At 37.7% G+C, this 16,033-nt stretch overlaps 1 protein-coding gene across 5 annotated transcripts in view; it reads right to left on the bottom strand.

Annotated features, from left to right (window-relative positions):
• MIA2 (MIA SH3 domain ER export factor 2) overlaps positions 1-13,506 on the bottom strand; it is an 88,701-nt gene extending 75,195 nt beyond the window's left edge. For 3 of the 5 annotated variants that reach the window (XM_061159203.1, XM_061159204.1, XM_061159206.1), the window contains exons 1-4: positions 13,182-13,505; positions 11,338-11,471; positions 8,451-8,537; positions 982-2,209 (exon numbers count right to left, since the gene is read on the bottom strand). In XM_061159203.1, the coding sequence (XP_061015186.1) occupies positions 982-2,209; positions 8,451-8,537; positions 11,338-11,471; positions 13,182-13,296 (1,564 nt within the window). In that variant the 5' untranslated portion in view covers positions 13,297-13,505. Of the gene's footprint in view, positions 1-981; positions 2,210-8,450; positions 8,538-11,337; positions 11,472-13,181 lie in introns of those variants that run through there. The other 2 variants (XM_061159205.1, XM_061159207.1) reach the window with 2 other exon arrangements.
• Between the last annotated feature and the right edge of the window lie 2,527 nt (positions 13,507-16,033).

Raw genomic sequence — 16,033 nt, 5'->3', positions numbered from 1 at the left:
GGTGTTTTTAGAATAACCTAATAAGCAAAATTATCACCTAACAGAACAAGAAGTCAATGGACATTATCTAAAATAGGTTAATCAAAGAAGAACAATATAAATATTTTATTTAGAAAATAGATAAACACTAAAATAAATTTTCTCTAAAAAATAAAAGAAATTATTATCCTTGGGAGAGAGGTGGAAGTAGAGATGGACAAAGGGAACAGAAATTGCTTTTGTTTAAAAAAAATCAAAAAAGCCTTAGCACTACATATATTTTTAAACCTGTCTACATATAGCAGTTTGATTAAAACTTATTGTAAAATACCTAGAGATCTCCTTGAAATATCCATATATATCCAATCATTCCTTGCCCCTTGAGATTTTATGATATTGAGATCTACTAAGGGCTTCCCTGGTGGCTCAGACAGTAAAGAATCCACCTGCAACGTGGGAGACCTGGGTTTGAACCCTGAGTTGGGAAGATCCCCTGGAGAATAGAATGGCAACCCACTCCAGTATTCTTGCCTGCAGAATTCCATGAACAGAGGAGCCTGGCAGGCGCCTGTCCATGGGGTCGCAAAGAGTTGGACATGACTGACTGACTTTCACTTCACTTCAAGATCTACTAAGTCCCAGAGCAAACCAGATATATTGATAAAAGGGTGATTGATAAGGTTGTTGCTGATTATTGTTTATTTAGAAAAACAAGGATTCCTGGATTTTTCATGTGATTTGTATTTTTAAAAGTAGGCTCAGACTATAAAGAATCTGCCCATAATGCGGGAGACCCGGGTTTGACCCCTGGCTTGGGAAGACCCCCTGAAGAAGAGAATCTCTACCCACTCTGGTATTCTGGCCTGGAGAATTCATGGACAGAGGAGCCTGGCGGGCTACAGTCCATGGCACCTCAAAAAGTGAGACAAGACTGAGCAACTAGCAATTTCACTTTTTCCTATGTTTAAAAAAGAAATCACATTATAGATATTTTATACTAACCTGGCTGACTGTAATCACTTTTCAACATATCTTCTATATTATCTGTGGGGTACTTTTCAGCTGAAAATTCTTCTGTTTTATCGTTTTCACCTATATTACTTTCATCCAGAGTCTGTTTGGGAAATGTCAATTCCGTTTCCTTTGGAGTGTTCTGGAACCTCCAGCGATTGTTAAATTTATACAATAGCTTTTTAAAATATGGTACAGTATCAGAATCATCTGTTTTCTCTAAGACCCTTTCCTTGACTATTTGATTTTCAGTTTCCGTAATTTTTATTAGTTTTATTTCTTGTTCCTCATGAGGGTCAAATTCACTTGTTGAAGGATGTCTATGTTTATCTACCACACCTCCTTCTTCATTTATTCCATCATCTGATATCATTTTATCTTCATTAGCATATGCAAAGCCTAGCATAGCAAAACCAAAATCAAACCAGCTTGGCTTGAGAATTGAGCTGTTATTAGTGATTATGTCTTCTTTTTCTGTTAATATTTCTGTACACCGAACAGTGGGTTCTTCTTCAGAGGATATGGAACTAGGAACATCTTCTAAAGGTGGGTTGCTTTCTTTGGACAATAACTCAAGCTCTGTATCCTCACCCCCAAAACCCAAATAACTTGTAAATCCACCACCAAACCAACCAGTGTCTTGAGGATTGAAAATGTGCTCTGACTCAGATACTAGTTCAGACTGTTCCTTTGGTACTGAATCAAACTCTGATTCAAGTTCTTGCTTATGTTCTGTTTGGGGCTTACCACTGTTTAATTCCTCTGGGTCATTCCCATCTTCCACTGCTGTTTGTCTACTTCGAAATGAGCTTTCTTCTTGAGGTTCAATAACTGATTCAAAAGTCTTTTCTTCAGTTTGGTCCTTTCCGAATCCAAACCATTCTTTCACTTCAGGCACAGTTGAAGACAGTGGGACATGATCCCCTTCTGGAATAAGATACTGTTCCATACTTCCAGCTTCTGCTTCCCAATCTTCTGATTGACTAGTACTTCTGATATCTTCAGGAGCCTCTGAAGCTGGAAATTGGTCTTCAAACAAACTACCTTCAGAAGTTGAATAAAAGCCAGGTTCTATCTGAAAATCATTTTCATATACACTAGATTTGGGGTCATTATCTTCTTCATATGGATACATATTTTCACTATTATCACTGTTTAACTCACTAGCTTCATTTTCAAATACATAGTTTATTCCAAGAAGACAGAAAAAGTCAGATTCCTGAAAGGAAAAATATATATATGATTGACATTAATATACTGAAACTCCTTGTTTGTCCAAAATCATTCCAAGTGAGTGTCATTTTCCCAAGGCCACACAACTAGCTCAATAGCTGAGCAAAAACTCCTAATCGCAAACATTTGTATCCTAACTGACTTTTCAGGGTTAGTGATATAAACCTCAGTAAGATCCACTTGCATTAGGATTTGTGATCAAATAGTTGAAGAACTTTAGAAGAAAAGACAATCCAGTATTGAGTATATTCCGCAAAGAAACTCTAATGAAAAGGCATACATGGCCACAAAATCTTGCTCCTTGTAAGGGTACACTGAATGGACATTTGGAGCTGTGCAGTGGTTTCAGACCGGAATTTACAGCAGATGATCACAGCTCAGAAAAACCAGATTCCAAAGCATGATGGCCTGGTTAGAAGCTACACTAAAACACTCAGGCTTCTTTAACTGAGTTACTGTAAGCAGCCAATGGAGACAAGGATCCCCTTGCTCACTTCACAGAAAACCGAATTTTCAAGAATAAAGTGATAAAAGCTATTATTTTTATCTGAAGGTATGAGACACTGATATGCACTGCTGTTTGGTAATCACCATTATAAAATGAGAATAAAACTCAGAATTTTACAAAAAAAAACTTCAGAATTGCAATTTCTACAGTATAATTTTGGCACTACAACACTGTAGGTGATTAATAGATGTTGGAGCCAAACACTATGGATTGAAATCTTTTTTTTTTCATTTTTTATTTTTTATTTATTTATTTTTTCATTTATTTTTATTAGTTGGAGGCTAATTACTTTACAATATTGTAGTGGTTTTTGCCATACATTGAAATGAATCAGCCATGGATTTACATGTGTTCCCCATCCCGATCCTCCCTCCCACCCCCCTCCCCATCCTATCCCTCTGGGTCTACCCAGTGCACCAGCCCTGAGCACTTGTCTTATGCATCCAACCTGGGCTGGTGATCTGTTTCACCCTTGGATTGAAATCTTAATCCTGCTGTTTACTAGCTCTGTGACCTTGGGTGAATTAGATGACCTTTCTATGCCTCAGTCTCTTCATTTGCAAAATGAGAAAAATAATATCTTATAGGGCTGTTGTAAAAGATTAAATGAATCAAGTACTTAAAATAGAAACTGTCTCTAGTAAATACTAGTCTAATGTAGCCCAAGGTTATACTACCCTAGATGAGCCAGTCGTGCAAGGATAAAAAGGCTCATCCCCTTGCCTCTATTCAGAACAAATCTGAAAAGTCATCTCAGCTTCTAAGTTCCTTATAGAATCACCTGAAATCATTGCTGCAACTGCATTATAGTTCAACTTCTCTGTCTGTCCAATCCTGCATTTTCTGGTGTTTCTTTACAAGTGCTATTCCCAAGAGTACTCCCCAGTACCCTTCTTGGATGCAAAAGTCCATCTATTTCCCAGGGGACTTGACCTAAGAATTTGGGCCTCCTATATGCCTAGAATGTCGACCTTCTAGGAATCAGCGAACTAAAATGGACTGGAATGGGTGAATTTAACTCAGATGACCATTATATCTACTACTGCAGGCAGGAATCCCTTAGAAGAAATGGAGTAGCCATCATGGTCAACAAAAGAGTCTGAAATGCAGTACTTGGATGCAATCTCAAAAATGACAGAATGATCTCTGTTCGTTTCCAAGGCAAACCATTCAGTATCACGGTAATCCAAGCCTATGTCCCAACCAGTAATGCTGAAGAAGCTGAAGTTGAACGGTTCTCTGAAGACCTACAAGATCTTTTAGAACTAACACCCAAAAAGGACGTCCTTTTCATTATAGAGGACTGGAATGCAAAAGTAGGAAGTCAAGAAACACCTGGAGTAACAGGCAAATTTGGCCTTGGAGTATGGAATGAAGCAGGGCAAAGGCTAATAGAGTTTTGCCAAGAGAACACACTGGTCATAGCAAACACCCTGTTCCAACAACACAAGAGAAGACTCTACACATGGACATCACCAGATGGTCAACACCAGATTGATTATATTCTTTGCAGCCAAAGATGGAGAAGCTCTATACAGTCAGCAAAAACAAGACCAGGAGCTGACTCTGGCTCAGATCATGAACTCCTTATTGCCAAATTCAGAATGAAATTGAAGAAAGTGGAGAAAACCACTAGACCATTCAGGTATGACCTAAATCAAATCCCTTATGACTATACAGTAGAAGTGAGAAATAGATTTAAGGGATTAGATCTGATAGACAGAGTGCCTGATGAACTATGGACAGAGGTCCGTGACACTGTACAGAGACAGGGATCAAGACCATCCCCATGGAGAAGAAATGCAAAAGGGCAAAAGGGTTGTCTGAGGAGGCCTTACAAATAGCTGTAAGAAGAGAAGCAAAAAGCAAAGGAGAAAAGGAAAGATATTCCCATTTGAATGCAGAGTTCCAAAGAATAGCAAGAAGAGATAAGAAAGCCTTCCTCAGTGATCAGTGGGAAGAAATAGAGGAAAACAACAGAATGGGAAAGACGAGAGATCTCTTCAAGAAAATTAGAGATACCAAGGGAACATTTCATGCAAAGATGGGTTCGATAAACGACAGAAATGGTATGGAGCTAACAGAAGCAGAAGATATTAAGAGGTGGCAAGAATACAAAGAAGAACTGTACAAAAAAGATCTTCACGACCCAGATAATCACAATGGTGTGATCACTCACCTAGAATCAGACATCCTGGAATGTGAAGTCAGGTGGGCCTTATTTTTTTTTTTTCAGGTGGGCCTTAGAAAGCATCACTACGAACAAAGCTAGTGGAGGTGATGGAATTCCAGTTGAGCTATTTCAAATCCTGAAAGATGATGCTGTGAAAGTGCTGCACTCAATATGCCAGCAAATTTGGAAAACTCAGCAGTGGCCACAGGACTGGAAAAGGTCAGTTTTCATTCCAATCCCAAAGAAATACAATGCCAAAGAATGCTCAAACTACCACACAATTGCACTCATCTCACACGCTAGTAAAGTAATGCTCAAAATTCTCCAAGCCAGGCTTCAGCAACATGTGAACCATGAACTTCCAGATATTCAAGCTGGTTTTAGAAAAGGCAGAGGAACCAGAGATCAAATTGCTAATATCTGCTGGATCATCGAAAAAGCAAGAGAGTTCCAGAAAAATATCTATTTCTGCTTTATTGACTATGTCAAAGCCTTTGACTGTGTGGATCACAATAAACTGTGGAAAATTCTGAAAGTGATGGGAATACCAGACCACCTGACCTGCCTCTTGAGAAACCTATATGCAGGTCAGGAAGCAACAGTTAGAACTGGACATGGAACAACGGACTGGTTCCAAATAGGAAAAGGAGTACGTCAAGGCTGTATATTGTCACCCTGCTTATTTAACTTATATGCAGAGTACATAATGAGAAACGCTGGGCTGGAAGAAGCACAAGCTGGAATCAAGATTGCTGGGAGAAATATCAATAACCTCAGATATGCAGATGACACCACCCTTATGGCAGAAAGTGAAGAGGAACTAAAAAGCCTCTTGATGAAAGTGAAAGAGGAGAGTGAAAAAGTTGGCTTAAAGCTCAACATTCAGAAAACTAAGATCATGGCATCTGGTCCCATCACTTCATGGGAAATAGATGGGGAGACAGTGGAAGCAGTGTCAGACTTTACTTTTTTGGGGTCCAAAATCACTGCAGGTGGTGAATGAAGCCATGAAATTAAAAGACACTTACTCCTTGGAAGGAAAGTTATGACCAACCTAGATAGCATATTAAAAAGCAGAGACATTACTTTGTCAACAAATGTCCATCTAGTCAAGGTTATGGTTTTTCCAGTGGTCATGTATGGATGTGAGAGTTGGACTATGAAGAAAGCTGAGTGCCGAAAAATTGATGCTTTTGAACTGTGGTGTTGGAGAAGACTCTTGACAGTCCCTTGGACTGCAAGGAGATCCAACCAGTCCATCCTAAAGGAGAACAGTCCTGGGTGTTCATTGGAAGGACTGATGTTGAAGCTGAAACTCCAATATTTTGGCCACCTCATGCGAAGAGTTGACTCATTGGAAAAGACCCTGATGCTGGGAGGGATTGGGGGCAGGAGGAGCAGGGGGTGACAGAGGATGAGATGGTTGGATGGCATCACTGACTCGATGGACATGAGTTTGAGTAAACTCTGGGAGTTTTTGATGGACAGGGAGGCCTGGCGTGCTGCGATTCATGGGGTCGCAGAGTCGGACATGACTGAGGGACTGAACTGAACTGACTGAACTGATATGCCTACTATGTGCTCTGCTCTGTGCCAAGTACTGAAATTCTACAGTAAATGATAGAAACAATAAATAATAGATTGTTATAAGTGCTATGCAGGAAATAGGAAGTTGTGGTTGAGAAGCATTAATTCGTTTAGAATCATCATGGAAGAGCTCTCCCAGGCACTGATGTTTAAGCTGCGACCTACAGCTTAACGACTAAGCAATAACAGATACAACTTAAGGACTAAACAACAACAACAAAAGGATAAGGAGGGACTAACCAGGTGAAGAACTTAGGGAAAGCATTCCAAACAAAGGGAATGACCAATTTGGGTTTCTAGGCGGGGAAAGGGCTTGGCATGGTCTAAGAACAGTCAATAGGCCAGCATAGCTAGGAGCATAGTCGGGGCCAGAAGAAGGGCATAAGACAAGGTCAGCAGAGGGCAGGAACAGATCATGCAGAGCCAGGTAAGGAGTCAGGGCTTAATTCCAGATTCAACGCAAAGCCGTTAAAAGGCTTTAAACCAAGTGAATGACAAGATCTGATTTTTTGGATTTTGATCCATGACTATAAGATTCATGGCTGTTTAGAGAATGAATTAGAAGAGGGCAAAAGTAAAGGTAAAAAGACCAGTTAGAAACCTACTACAGGTTCTACTCAGGAGGTAATTATGCTTTGAGTCAGAGCTATAGGGAGAGTAAAAATGAAGAGAAGACAGATAGATATATTTTGGAGACAGAACTGGCAGGACCGATAGTTACACAGTGAATAGACATGTAATCCCAGAATTTGTGCTGGGAAAGAGCCAGATAATAGACAGTTTACTTAACCAGGCAGAACTGACTTCACACTGACCTCATTTAAGGTAAACTGGCTTAACCTGCATGTATGTGTGCGAAGTCATTTCAGTTGTGTCTGACTCTTTGTGATCCTATGGACCGTAGCCTGCCAGGCTCCTCTGTCCATGGGATTTTCCAGGCAAGAATTCTGGAGTGGGTGGCCATACTCTACTCCAGAGAATTTTGCTGATCCAGGGATCGAACCCAGAATCTGAATTAAATGCACTAGTCAAATTCATGTATTGAAGAGTCACCTTCTGATTCCCTTTCTCATTATCAAGCCCAGCATTATCAAACTCAGTTAAAGCTCCAACAGCAAAAGAAGTTTATAGATTGGAGACCTAGAGAGTATGATGGGAGATAAACTCTGTCTCAGGAAGACAATAACATTAGTAATAATATCTAACATTTACATAGCATTTAGTAAATGCTGTTTTATGTGCTTTCATATGCTCTTTTTTCCTCAATACGTTTATGAGGTAAGTTTATAATCATCATCCTCATTTCACAAATGAGAAAAAAGGCAGAAAGATCACATAACAACTCAGTGGCTAAGTCAGGCTTTGAACCCAGCCCAACTCCAAAATTTATGCTCTAAACTACTATATTCTACTGCCTGCTAATTTTTCAGTAAGCAAAATCTTTGTCATTAACCCTGTCTTACCTGATTTTATTCACATACTCAAACTATTCCTAGCGTGAGTTCTTAAGACTATTTTATGTATCCACTCTATAAGATGTATAACCAATGGGCACTTACACCACAGAAAACTGTGTTAATCAAGAAATTTTAAATTCAACTAATAACCAATAAGGGAATGGCAACCCAGTCCAATATTTTTGCCTTGAGAATTCTATGGACAGAGAATCCTGGTGGGCTACTGTCCAAAGGGGTCACAAAAAGTCAGACATGAATGAATGACTAACACACACACACACACACACACACACACACACACACACACACAGAACAACTATACTCCCATATCAATTAATTAAAAAATAAATTAAATTAAATAAAGAATACATTCATTAAAAGGAGAAAGAAGAAAAAGAAAACGGGTAATTGGAAAAGAGAATTCTTGTTAGGGAAAAAAAATCATAAATTTACTTTAAAAAAATAAATAAGTTCAATTAACAACCAAAATCTGTTTACTCACTTTTGTTGGTATTTGAACTTCCTCAGATATGAATACTTGTTCAATCTGGACTGCATCTCTGGGAAAATATCCAAAGTCCTTTCCTTTCTATCAAAATGAAGAATAAATATTAACAAGAGTGATCAAAGCAATAGCTATTGAGTCTAATTTTGTTCCATGTCCTTGACTTTCATGTATTTCAAATCACAAATATTTATTGGTTTTCATTTACTATCTAAAAGAAAGTCCAATTAAATCATATTCCGCTTGCTACTCAACAGAACAGGGTTAATTTGAGGGAACAAAGGGGCAAGCTATAAAATGGCACTTTTTCAGATTTCAGAGGGAAAACCACTCATTTTCTTCCTTTTTCTGTTCTTAATGACCTTTCTTGCCTAGTGGACCACAGATTTATACTAATAAACCTGGAATATGAAAAAACAAGGGAATGGTGACAGTAGCCAAGCTAGATGGAGCTGTGACATATTCAGCATTGTCAGGATGTCAAAATAAGATAAGATGTTTAAACCTGAAAGGCCAAGATGGATTCATCAAGATAGTAAAGATCTATGAGTCCTCCAGAGGGGATTGGGTTCCATTCAACTTCTGTACCTTGGTGACAGAGGTCCTCTCAATCATGTTTAAGTGCCTTCAAGATGTCCCCCAAGAGTGAAGGCTTCACACGGCCACTGTCAGTCCATTTCCTACCCCTGTCCAAGTTTAAAGAGTGTATTTCTTTTGGCCCTTTGATTTAGCACCATTACACCTCATTTCTGATTTTTCCAGCTCTTCAGTTGCTGCAAATATTTGAAAACTGACAAAGCGAACTCCACCGTGTGGCTCCTTTTCTATGGTGGCAAAACCTGGTTTGCAGGGTCTTAGTTCTTTAATGAGGGATTGAACCCAGGCCCTCAGCAACAAAAGCCCAGAGTCTTAATCACACAGTGTGGATTCTTTTAATTTTAGTTATTTACTTATTTTTGGCTGTGCTATGTCTTTGTTGCCATGCAGGCTTTTCTCTGGTTGCAGCGAGCAGGGCCTATTCTCCAGTCGCGGTGTGCAGGCCTCTCATCACAGCAGCTTCCCTTGTTGCAGGGCATGGGCTCGAGGGCACATGGGCTTCGGGAGTCGTGGCATGTGGGCTCAGTGGTTGTGACTCCAGGCTCCAGAGTGCAGGTTCAGTAACTGTGGCCCACAGTCTCAGTGGCTTCACAGCATTGGGATCCTCCCAGAGCAGAGATCAAACCCGTGTCTCCTGCACTGGCAGGTGGATTCCTTACCGCTGAGACACCAGGGAAGCCCACAGTGTGGCTGCTTAAATGACTATCTGCCTGGACTAGACACCTAAAGCATAAAACTAAGTGTGCTTGAAACTTCACCGTGGCTCCACACATTACATCTTGCTTTGTGTGGAACTATCATTTTCACACATAGTGGACAAGAAAGAAAGACGGAGAAGGCAATGGCACCCCACTCCAATACTCTTGCCTGGAAAATCCCATGGATGGAGGAGCCTGGTAGGCTGCGGTCCATGGGGTTTGCTAAGAGTCAGACATGACTGAGCGACTTCACTTTCACTTTTCACTTTCATGCATTGGAGAAGGAAATGGCAACCCACTCCCGTGTTCTTGCCTGGAGAATCCCAGGGATGGGGGAGCCTGGTGGGCTGCCATCTATGGGGTCGCACAGAGTCAGACATGACTGAAGTGACTTAGCAGCAGACAAGAAAGAATGCTTTCTTTTCTTCTTATGATACCTACTGTTTAATTTTTCTTATAGTTGCATTAGATACCTCCAGTGCATTCAAGTCAGAGAAATAGTGTGTTTAAAGAACCATAAGCAGTAAGAAGTCTTGGGAGCTGCAAAGTCCAGGTAAACAATTCTGGTCAACAATGTCTGAGGTTCAGTCATATAGCCTCTAATGCTAAGAAGCAGGATTGACCCACATAGAATCTGCACCTTCAAATAAAGATCAGAGGCTTCCCATTTAGATGCTATACAACGAAGAGATCTTATGCATATGCTATATGGAAATGATGTATGTATAGTTTGGTCATGCTTGCTCAGCTTGGGAATAAAATCATGTGTCATGGTATGTTTTCATTCTTAAACATAATGATATAATCTTAGATACCAATCTATTTTCAACTGTAAATATTAATCATTAATTTTTCTACGTTATGCATTCAGAAAGATGATTCAGGATCCTCGGAATTTCAGTGTAATAGGACTTTGGGCTGAATAAAAGTGTCTCAGCTATTCTTTTTTTCCATGAAAAATTAATATATCTCATTTCCTTAGGCTACTAATCTTTCAGAGGACCTCTTCAATAGCAACTCAGACCTTTATTTGCTCAGAAAGACATGTCTTTTTTATTTTTTTGGCCAAGTGAGATCTCAGTTTTCCCAGTTAGGAAATGGAACTGCACCCTTGGCAGTGAAAGGTGATATCATGGAGCTCTAACCACTGGACTGCCAGGGAAGTCCCAAGACATGTCTTTTAATCTGATTAACTAAAACTTCCCAGTCTCTCCTAAACCTTGGTAGCACCAAGGGATGGCTGGGCTTACCTAGTCACCTGGTAACCTCCATCAATACCTCTAAAGTCTCTCCAAACAAATATAAAAGTTAAGTTAAAAAACTATGCATTTTATGTAAAATAACTTCAAGGCACTCTTAAGCCTTCATCTCAATCAGACTGGCTTCCCCAAAGCTACTTTTATAGAAATTCTGGAACCAATAGTGAACATGTCCATGTTGTTTGTTTAAATATATCAAAAGTTATATATATATATATATATATATATAGTACTTTGAAATGTTTAAAGTTCTTTTAGAGATGAAAACAAGGCTTCTTCGTGCAAGCTGGTCATTTATTCTGTATTTGATTTATAAGGTTAGATACTTACACTTCCTGCCCACAAGTCTTCCCTTTTTCCTGAGAGTTTAACATAAACCGATATCTCTTCTCCCTTAGTGAAATTCAGGTATCGACAGTCAGGTCCTCTGTAATCTCTTATGGCTGAGACTCTGCTTATTAAAGCTATGTAACATGCAAAGTAGAGAAGGGAAGGAAAAGATAATTAGTTTTCTTCCTAGCATCTACTATACTCCAGACATCATGATAAGCTCTTTCATACCTTTTATCCTTGTTATTATTAAATTCTCAAAACAGCCTATGAGGTAAATAATCTCATCTCAGACTAACAAATGAGCCTTTAATTAAGTCTCAAAGAGATGGTCACACACCTGATAAATAGTGGAGCCAGATCTGAACTGACTTTCTTTTCACTGCAACATCTGCTTTCTATATTCTGAGCTTTTCTTTGTTTTTCCCTAAACCTTTCTAGAAATCCATCAGTCTCTCTTAATGGACAACTCATATTCTACTTCTTATATGAGATATCCCTAATTGGTCCAGCCTACTCTGCCCCTTCTCTGAATTTCAAAATTACCTATTATTCTTATGTTATACCCCTATTTACTATTTCATATTGACCTGTCTTATCATCATTTACTAGAATGAAAACCCCTGGAGGAAGAGAAACTTATCTTACATTTTATTTTATTCTGCTTAGATACACATCCCTCATCTTGCAGACCCAGCACATAACAGACCCTTAGTAACTATGAACGATTATATCCCCATATGCTAGATTTAGCCCTTCAACATGTAAAGTAATATACATATCATATTAACTATTATAATTATACTGACATATGTAAAACCTTTTGATTAAGTTGTGCAATTAAAGTTAAAATAACTTTTATCGATTACTATAAATGTGAATGTTCTGTTTACATGATATATGCCTAACCCTAAGGCAACTAAAATGAGGCTGTAAAGAAAGAAATAAAAATTGTTTTAATTATTATTATATAATTAGATAATAATATAATTATATAATGGTTATATAATAATAATATTATTATTATCATCTAGTAAACATTCTTTCTATATTAAATTACATATCCAAATTATTAAGGAAAATGTTTACACATAAAAATTTACTTTTAAATTATTTATATTAATACTAATAATATTTTAAATTTTTAATTTCCATGTTGCAAATTAGAAATAATTCTCACATACTGGAGGGATAGAAGGTTTAAAGCGATTCTAATATATTGGGATGAAAGATGCTATTCGTTCTGTACCATAATAAGTTCTTAAAGAACAAAATGAAAATTAATTTATCATTGTAGGAGAAAGCTTAATATTCAGACATAAATAAAATTTTCAACTCCTAAAATTGATTTCCTTATTTTTACATAATAAATTATGCAAAAATGATTAATGTTTGATAAAGTTTTAGACAATAAATCATGCTGGTATGAAATAAAAACAGTCTTAGAAAACTCATGAGAGTCAGAAACTTCTGATTTTGAAACAGAAACTAAAAAAGTAAGAGCTTCATAAAAATAGCTATCAAATGGCTTTTTTTAAATACAAATCATTTACATTTATCTTAAAAAGTAGTAAAAGTTCTAGTTTGTTTTGAAAGCTGGATTAATATCCTTATAATTTCTGATATATTTATATATAAGGTTATCCTTACTCCTTTATATTTACATTAAAAACTATCACAAAATGTTTTGCTTCTAGCATGTCCTTTTTATAGTGGACTACACCTTATAACTACAAATATTTCCCAATGATATTAATGTTCATTTTTTATCATACATGTCCACAATAACATTTTATATCATTTCAGAGCTTTAGTTTAAGAGGAAAAAAAGAAAAGCAACTTACTTTCACATTCCAAGTCGCCACATTTTTTTAAGTCTGCCAGCAGTTTTGTGCTCTCCAAACACGTTGTCAGAGAAATAACCAAAAGGAAGATCCTGTGAACTTTAAGATCCGCCATGCTAAAATAAGCAGGAATCCCAAACAAGGTTGAAACTGATCGTTTAGGCAGTATTTATGCCAGCCAAAACAGGAGATAACCCAGCCTATTTTCTAAATGTAAGGGGGAAAGGTTTGAGGTTTTCCACCCTCTTGATAACTACTTTCTTCTATCGGTGCTTAGGCTTCACTTGAGGGGCAAACACTCTCTGTTCTCAGTCTTCAGTATCTGCAGAGTCAGGTATCCAGATTATACATAAGGGTTTAATAATTAACAGGGATTTTTAGCTGGAGTCATGTCTTATAAAGCCAGCCCACGGAAAATTCTCTTGCTTAAAGGCACCTTGTGTTCCACAGAACAATTCTTAAATGGCCTCCACAAAAGGTAGTTTATCTCTTTCTGTTAAAGTCTTCGGGTAGATCAGTAAATAAGTACATAGTATTTGCTGCATGTAAATACCAGCGTCAGGGAAGATATAGTTAAATGTAGAAGCAATAATAATTTATATTAAAAGCATCATTCAGGATTATCATGATGAAAGCTATTTAAAAAAAAATCCCACTTTCATATTATAACAACCTTCCATGTTACTCTGAGGTTGAAACGTGTATTCAGTTAAGATAGTTAAAATGTATTAAGTACTCATTAAGATCCACGTACTGTCTTAAACAATTACACGATCTGATTTTACTTTCACATCAACTGTCTAAATAGGTGACATTATCATCCCTATTCTTGCATTATGAGGAAACTGAGGTACATGCAGATGGGTTAACTCACTTGCCCAACGTCACATAGTGCATGGAGAAGAAATTTAAACCTAGGTCCTGTGACTCCTCCTTCTCACGACCACAGAAAGATGTCTATTCCCTCTGCAACAATACCATTCCAGAAACAGAAGGCAGTTTCATACAACACATACATACAGTGTCATTTAATGTATTTAAAACCATATGTGTATTTCTGTATGTAAAGGGTGAATGAGAGAGAGGTCTGAAAGACTCCTCCCCCATACGGTGAGAATATATCGTTTGAGTTCCAGTTGTTTTCACTTTCCTCTTTGTACTTTCTATATTGTTTAATTTTCTTCTTAAAAATAAGTAAGCATATATCATTTTTAAATAACAGTAAGGTTATGGAAATTAAATTACTTGAATGACTTGTTTAGTCACTAAGTCACGTCTGACTCTTTTTGTGACCCCATGGAGTGTAGCCCTCCACGCTCCTTTGTCCATGGCATTTCCCAGGTACAAATACTGGAGTAAGTGGCCATTTCTTTCTCCAAATTGAATGATATTGTCCCTTAAAGGAGATCAAATCCCTATATTGGGAATTTTTGTGTAAAACACTAGGTCAAAGTAGACTTTTGGAAACTAAGTTTGTCCTGTTTCAATCTTAGGGGAATATTTTTCTTAGTCCTTCTTTGCTGTACCTTTTCCCAGTGTCTGGGCATGCCAACATATATGCACTTTGCAGAATGCAGCACTTGCAACACTTGTGTGACACCACACTCCCCTCTAGTGCCTGAGCAAGCTAAAGTGAAAGTCTGTTGCATTCAAAGTCCTAAATAAAAGGATGTGTGTTCTCTATTTGTTTTCCAGAACCAATAATTAGTAGGAAACCTGTTCTCTGAGATCAAAGATTTTTGCCTCTTCAGAAAGAATCTGACAGAGCGTGAGTTTGAGGGTCCTTTGGTTTACAATTAGAGCACTGCATAGCTGTACATGTGCACACTCAAAAAGGTGTAGGTTTGTTTCCTGAATACTTTCGCAAATCTGTAAACTATGTTTGTCAAAGATATTGAAGAAGCTCTTCAGCTTCAAATTTTAGCACAGAATTACTTACATAGTCCGTGGTATCAAATCAAGAATGTTCAATAATTAATGTACTTCATCCTTTTCTGTATTCAGTATTAAAAAATGTTAAAGCTAAATTCTTAACTAGTTAATTTAATTGTGTTCTCCATTATGAGACAGACGAACCCAGAGAAATGTGTCTGTTTGTTTGAGTCCAGAAAAACAAGAGAAAAATCCTTGCCTAAGATACCACCTTGCAGAGATTTACTCTTGCTAGAAATGCTCCCACTTTCTTACTACTTAATGCACTCAAATGATCTCATTTTATGTTCAAACTATTATTCAAATATATTTTAACAAGAAATCTGAAAATGTGGTAGCATAATGTCAACTGTCTCTAACAGATCCAGATGAAGAGGTGGTATATGAAAAGGATGAGAACATTTAGTTTAAAGAAACTGAAGTATCAATTTTCACTGCAAAAATAGTTATATTAACTTAGTCAGACGTTATATAATGGCTGATGCATTTTGCAGCTCAAGTGTTGTGTCAGTATTAAAATATAATACTGCTTCTGAGGAGGATTTCATAGTATGAGTCAGGAACACTGATTTGGAAGGCCTATCTTCCAAAAGATAGGCCTTTGGAAGGCTTTCTTCCAAATCAGTATTGGAATCAGTTTGCCAACAAAGGTCTGTATAGTCAAAGATATGGTTTTTCCAGTAATCATGTACAGCTATAAGAAATGTATCATAAAAAATGCTGAACACAGAAGAATTGATTATTTTGAATTGTGGTGTTGGAGAAGACTCTTGAGAGTCCCTTGGACTGCAAGGAAGCCAAACCAGTCAATCCTAAAGGAAATCAACCTTGAATATTCATTGGAAGGACTGATTCTGAAGCTCCAATACTTTGGCCACCTGGTGCGAAGAGCTGACTCATGGAAAAAGCATGATGCTAGA

The sequence above is a fragment of the Dama dama genome, chromosome 13 (assembly GCF_033118175.1).
Source record: "Dama dama isolate Ldn47 chromosome 13, ASM3311817v1, whole genome shotgun sequence".
Taxonomy (NCBI): domain Eukaryota; kingdom Metazoa; phylum Chordata; class Mammalia; order Artiodactyla; family Cervidae; genus Dama; species Dama dama.
The sequence above is the reverse complement of the archived record's forward strand: the minus strand, read 5'-3'. Positions and strand labels throughout refer to the sequence as shown.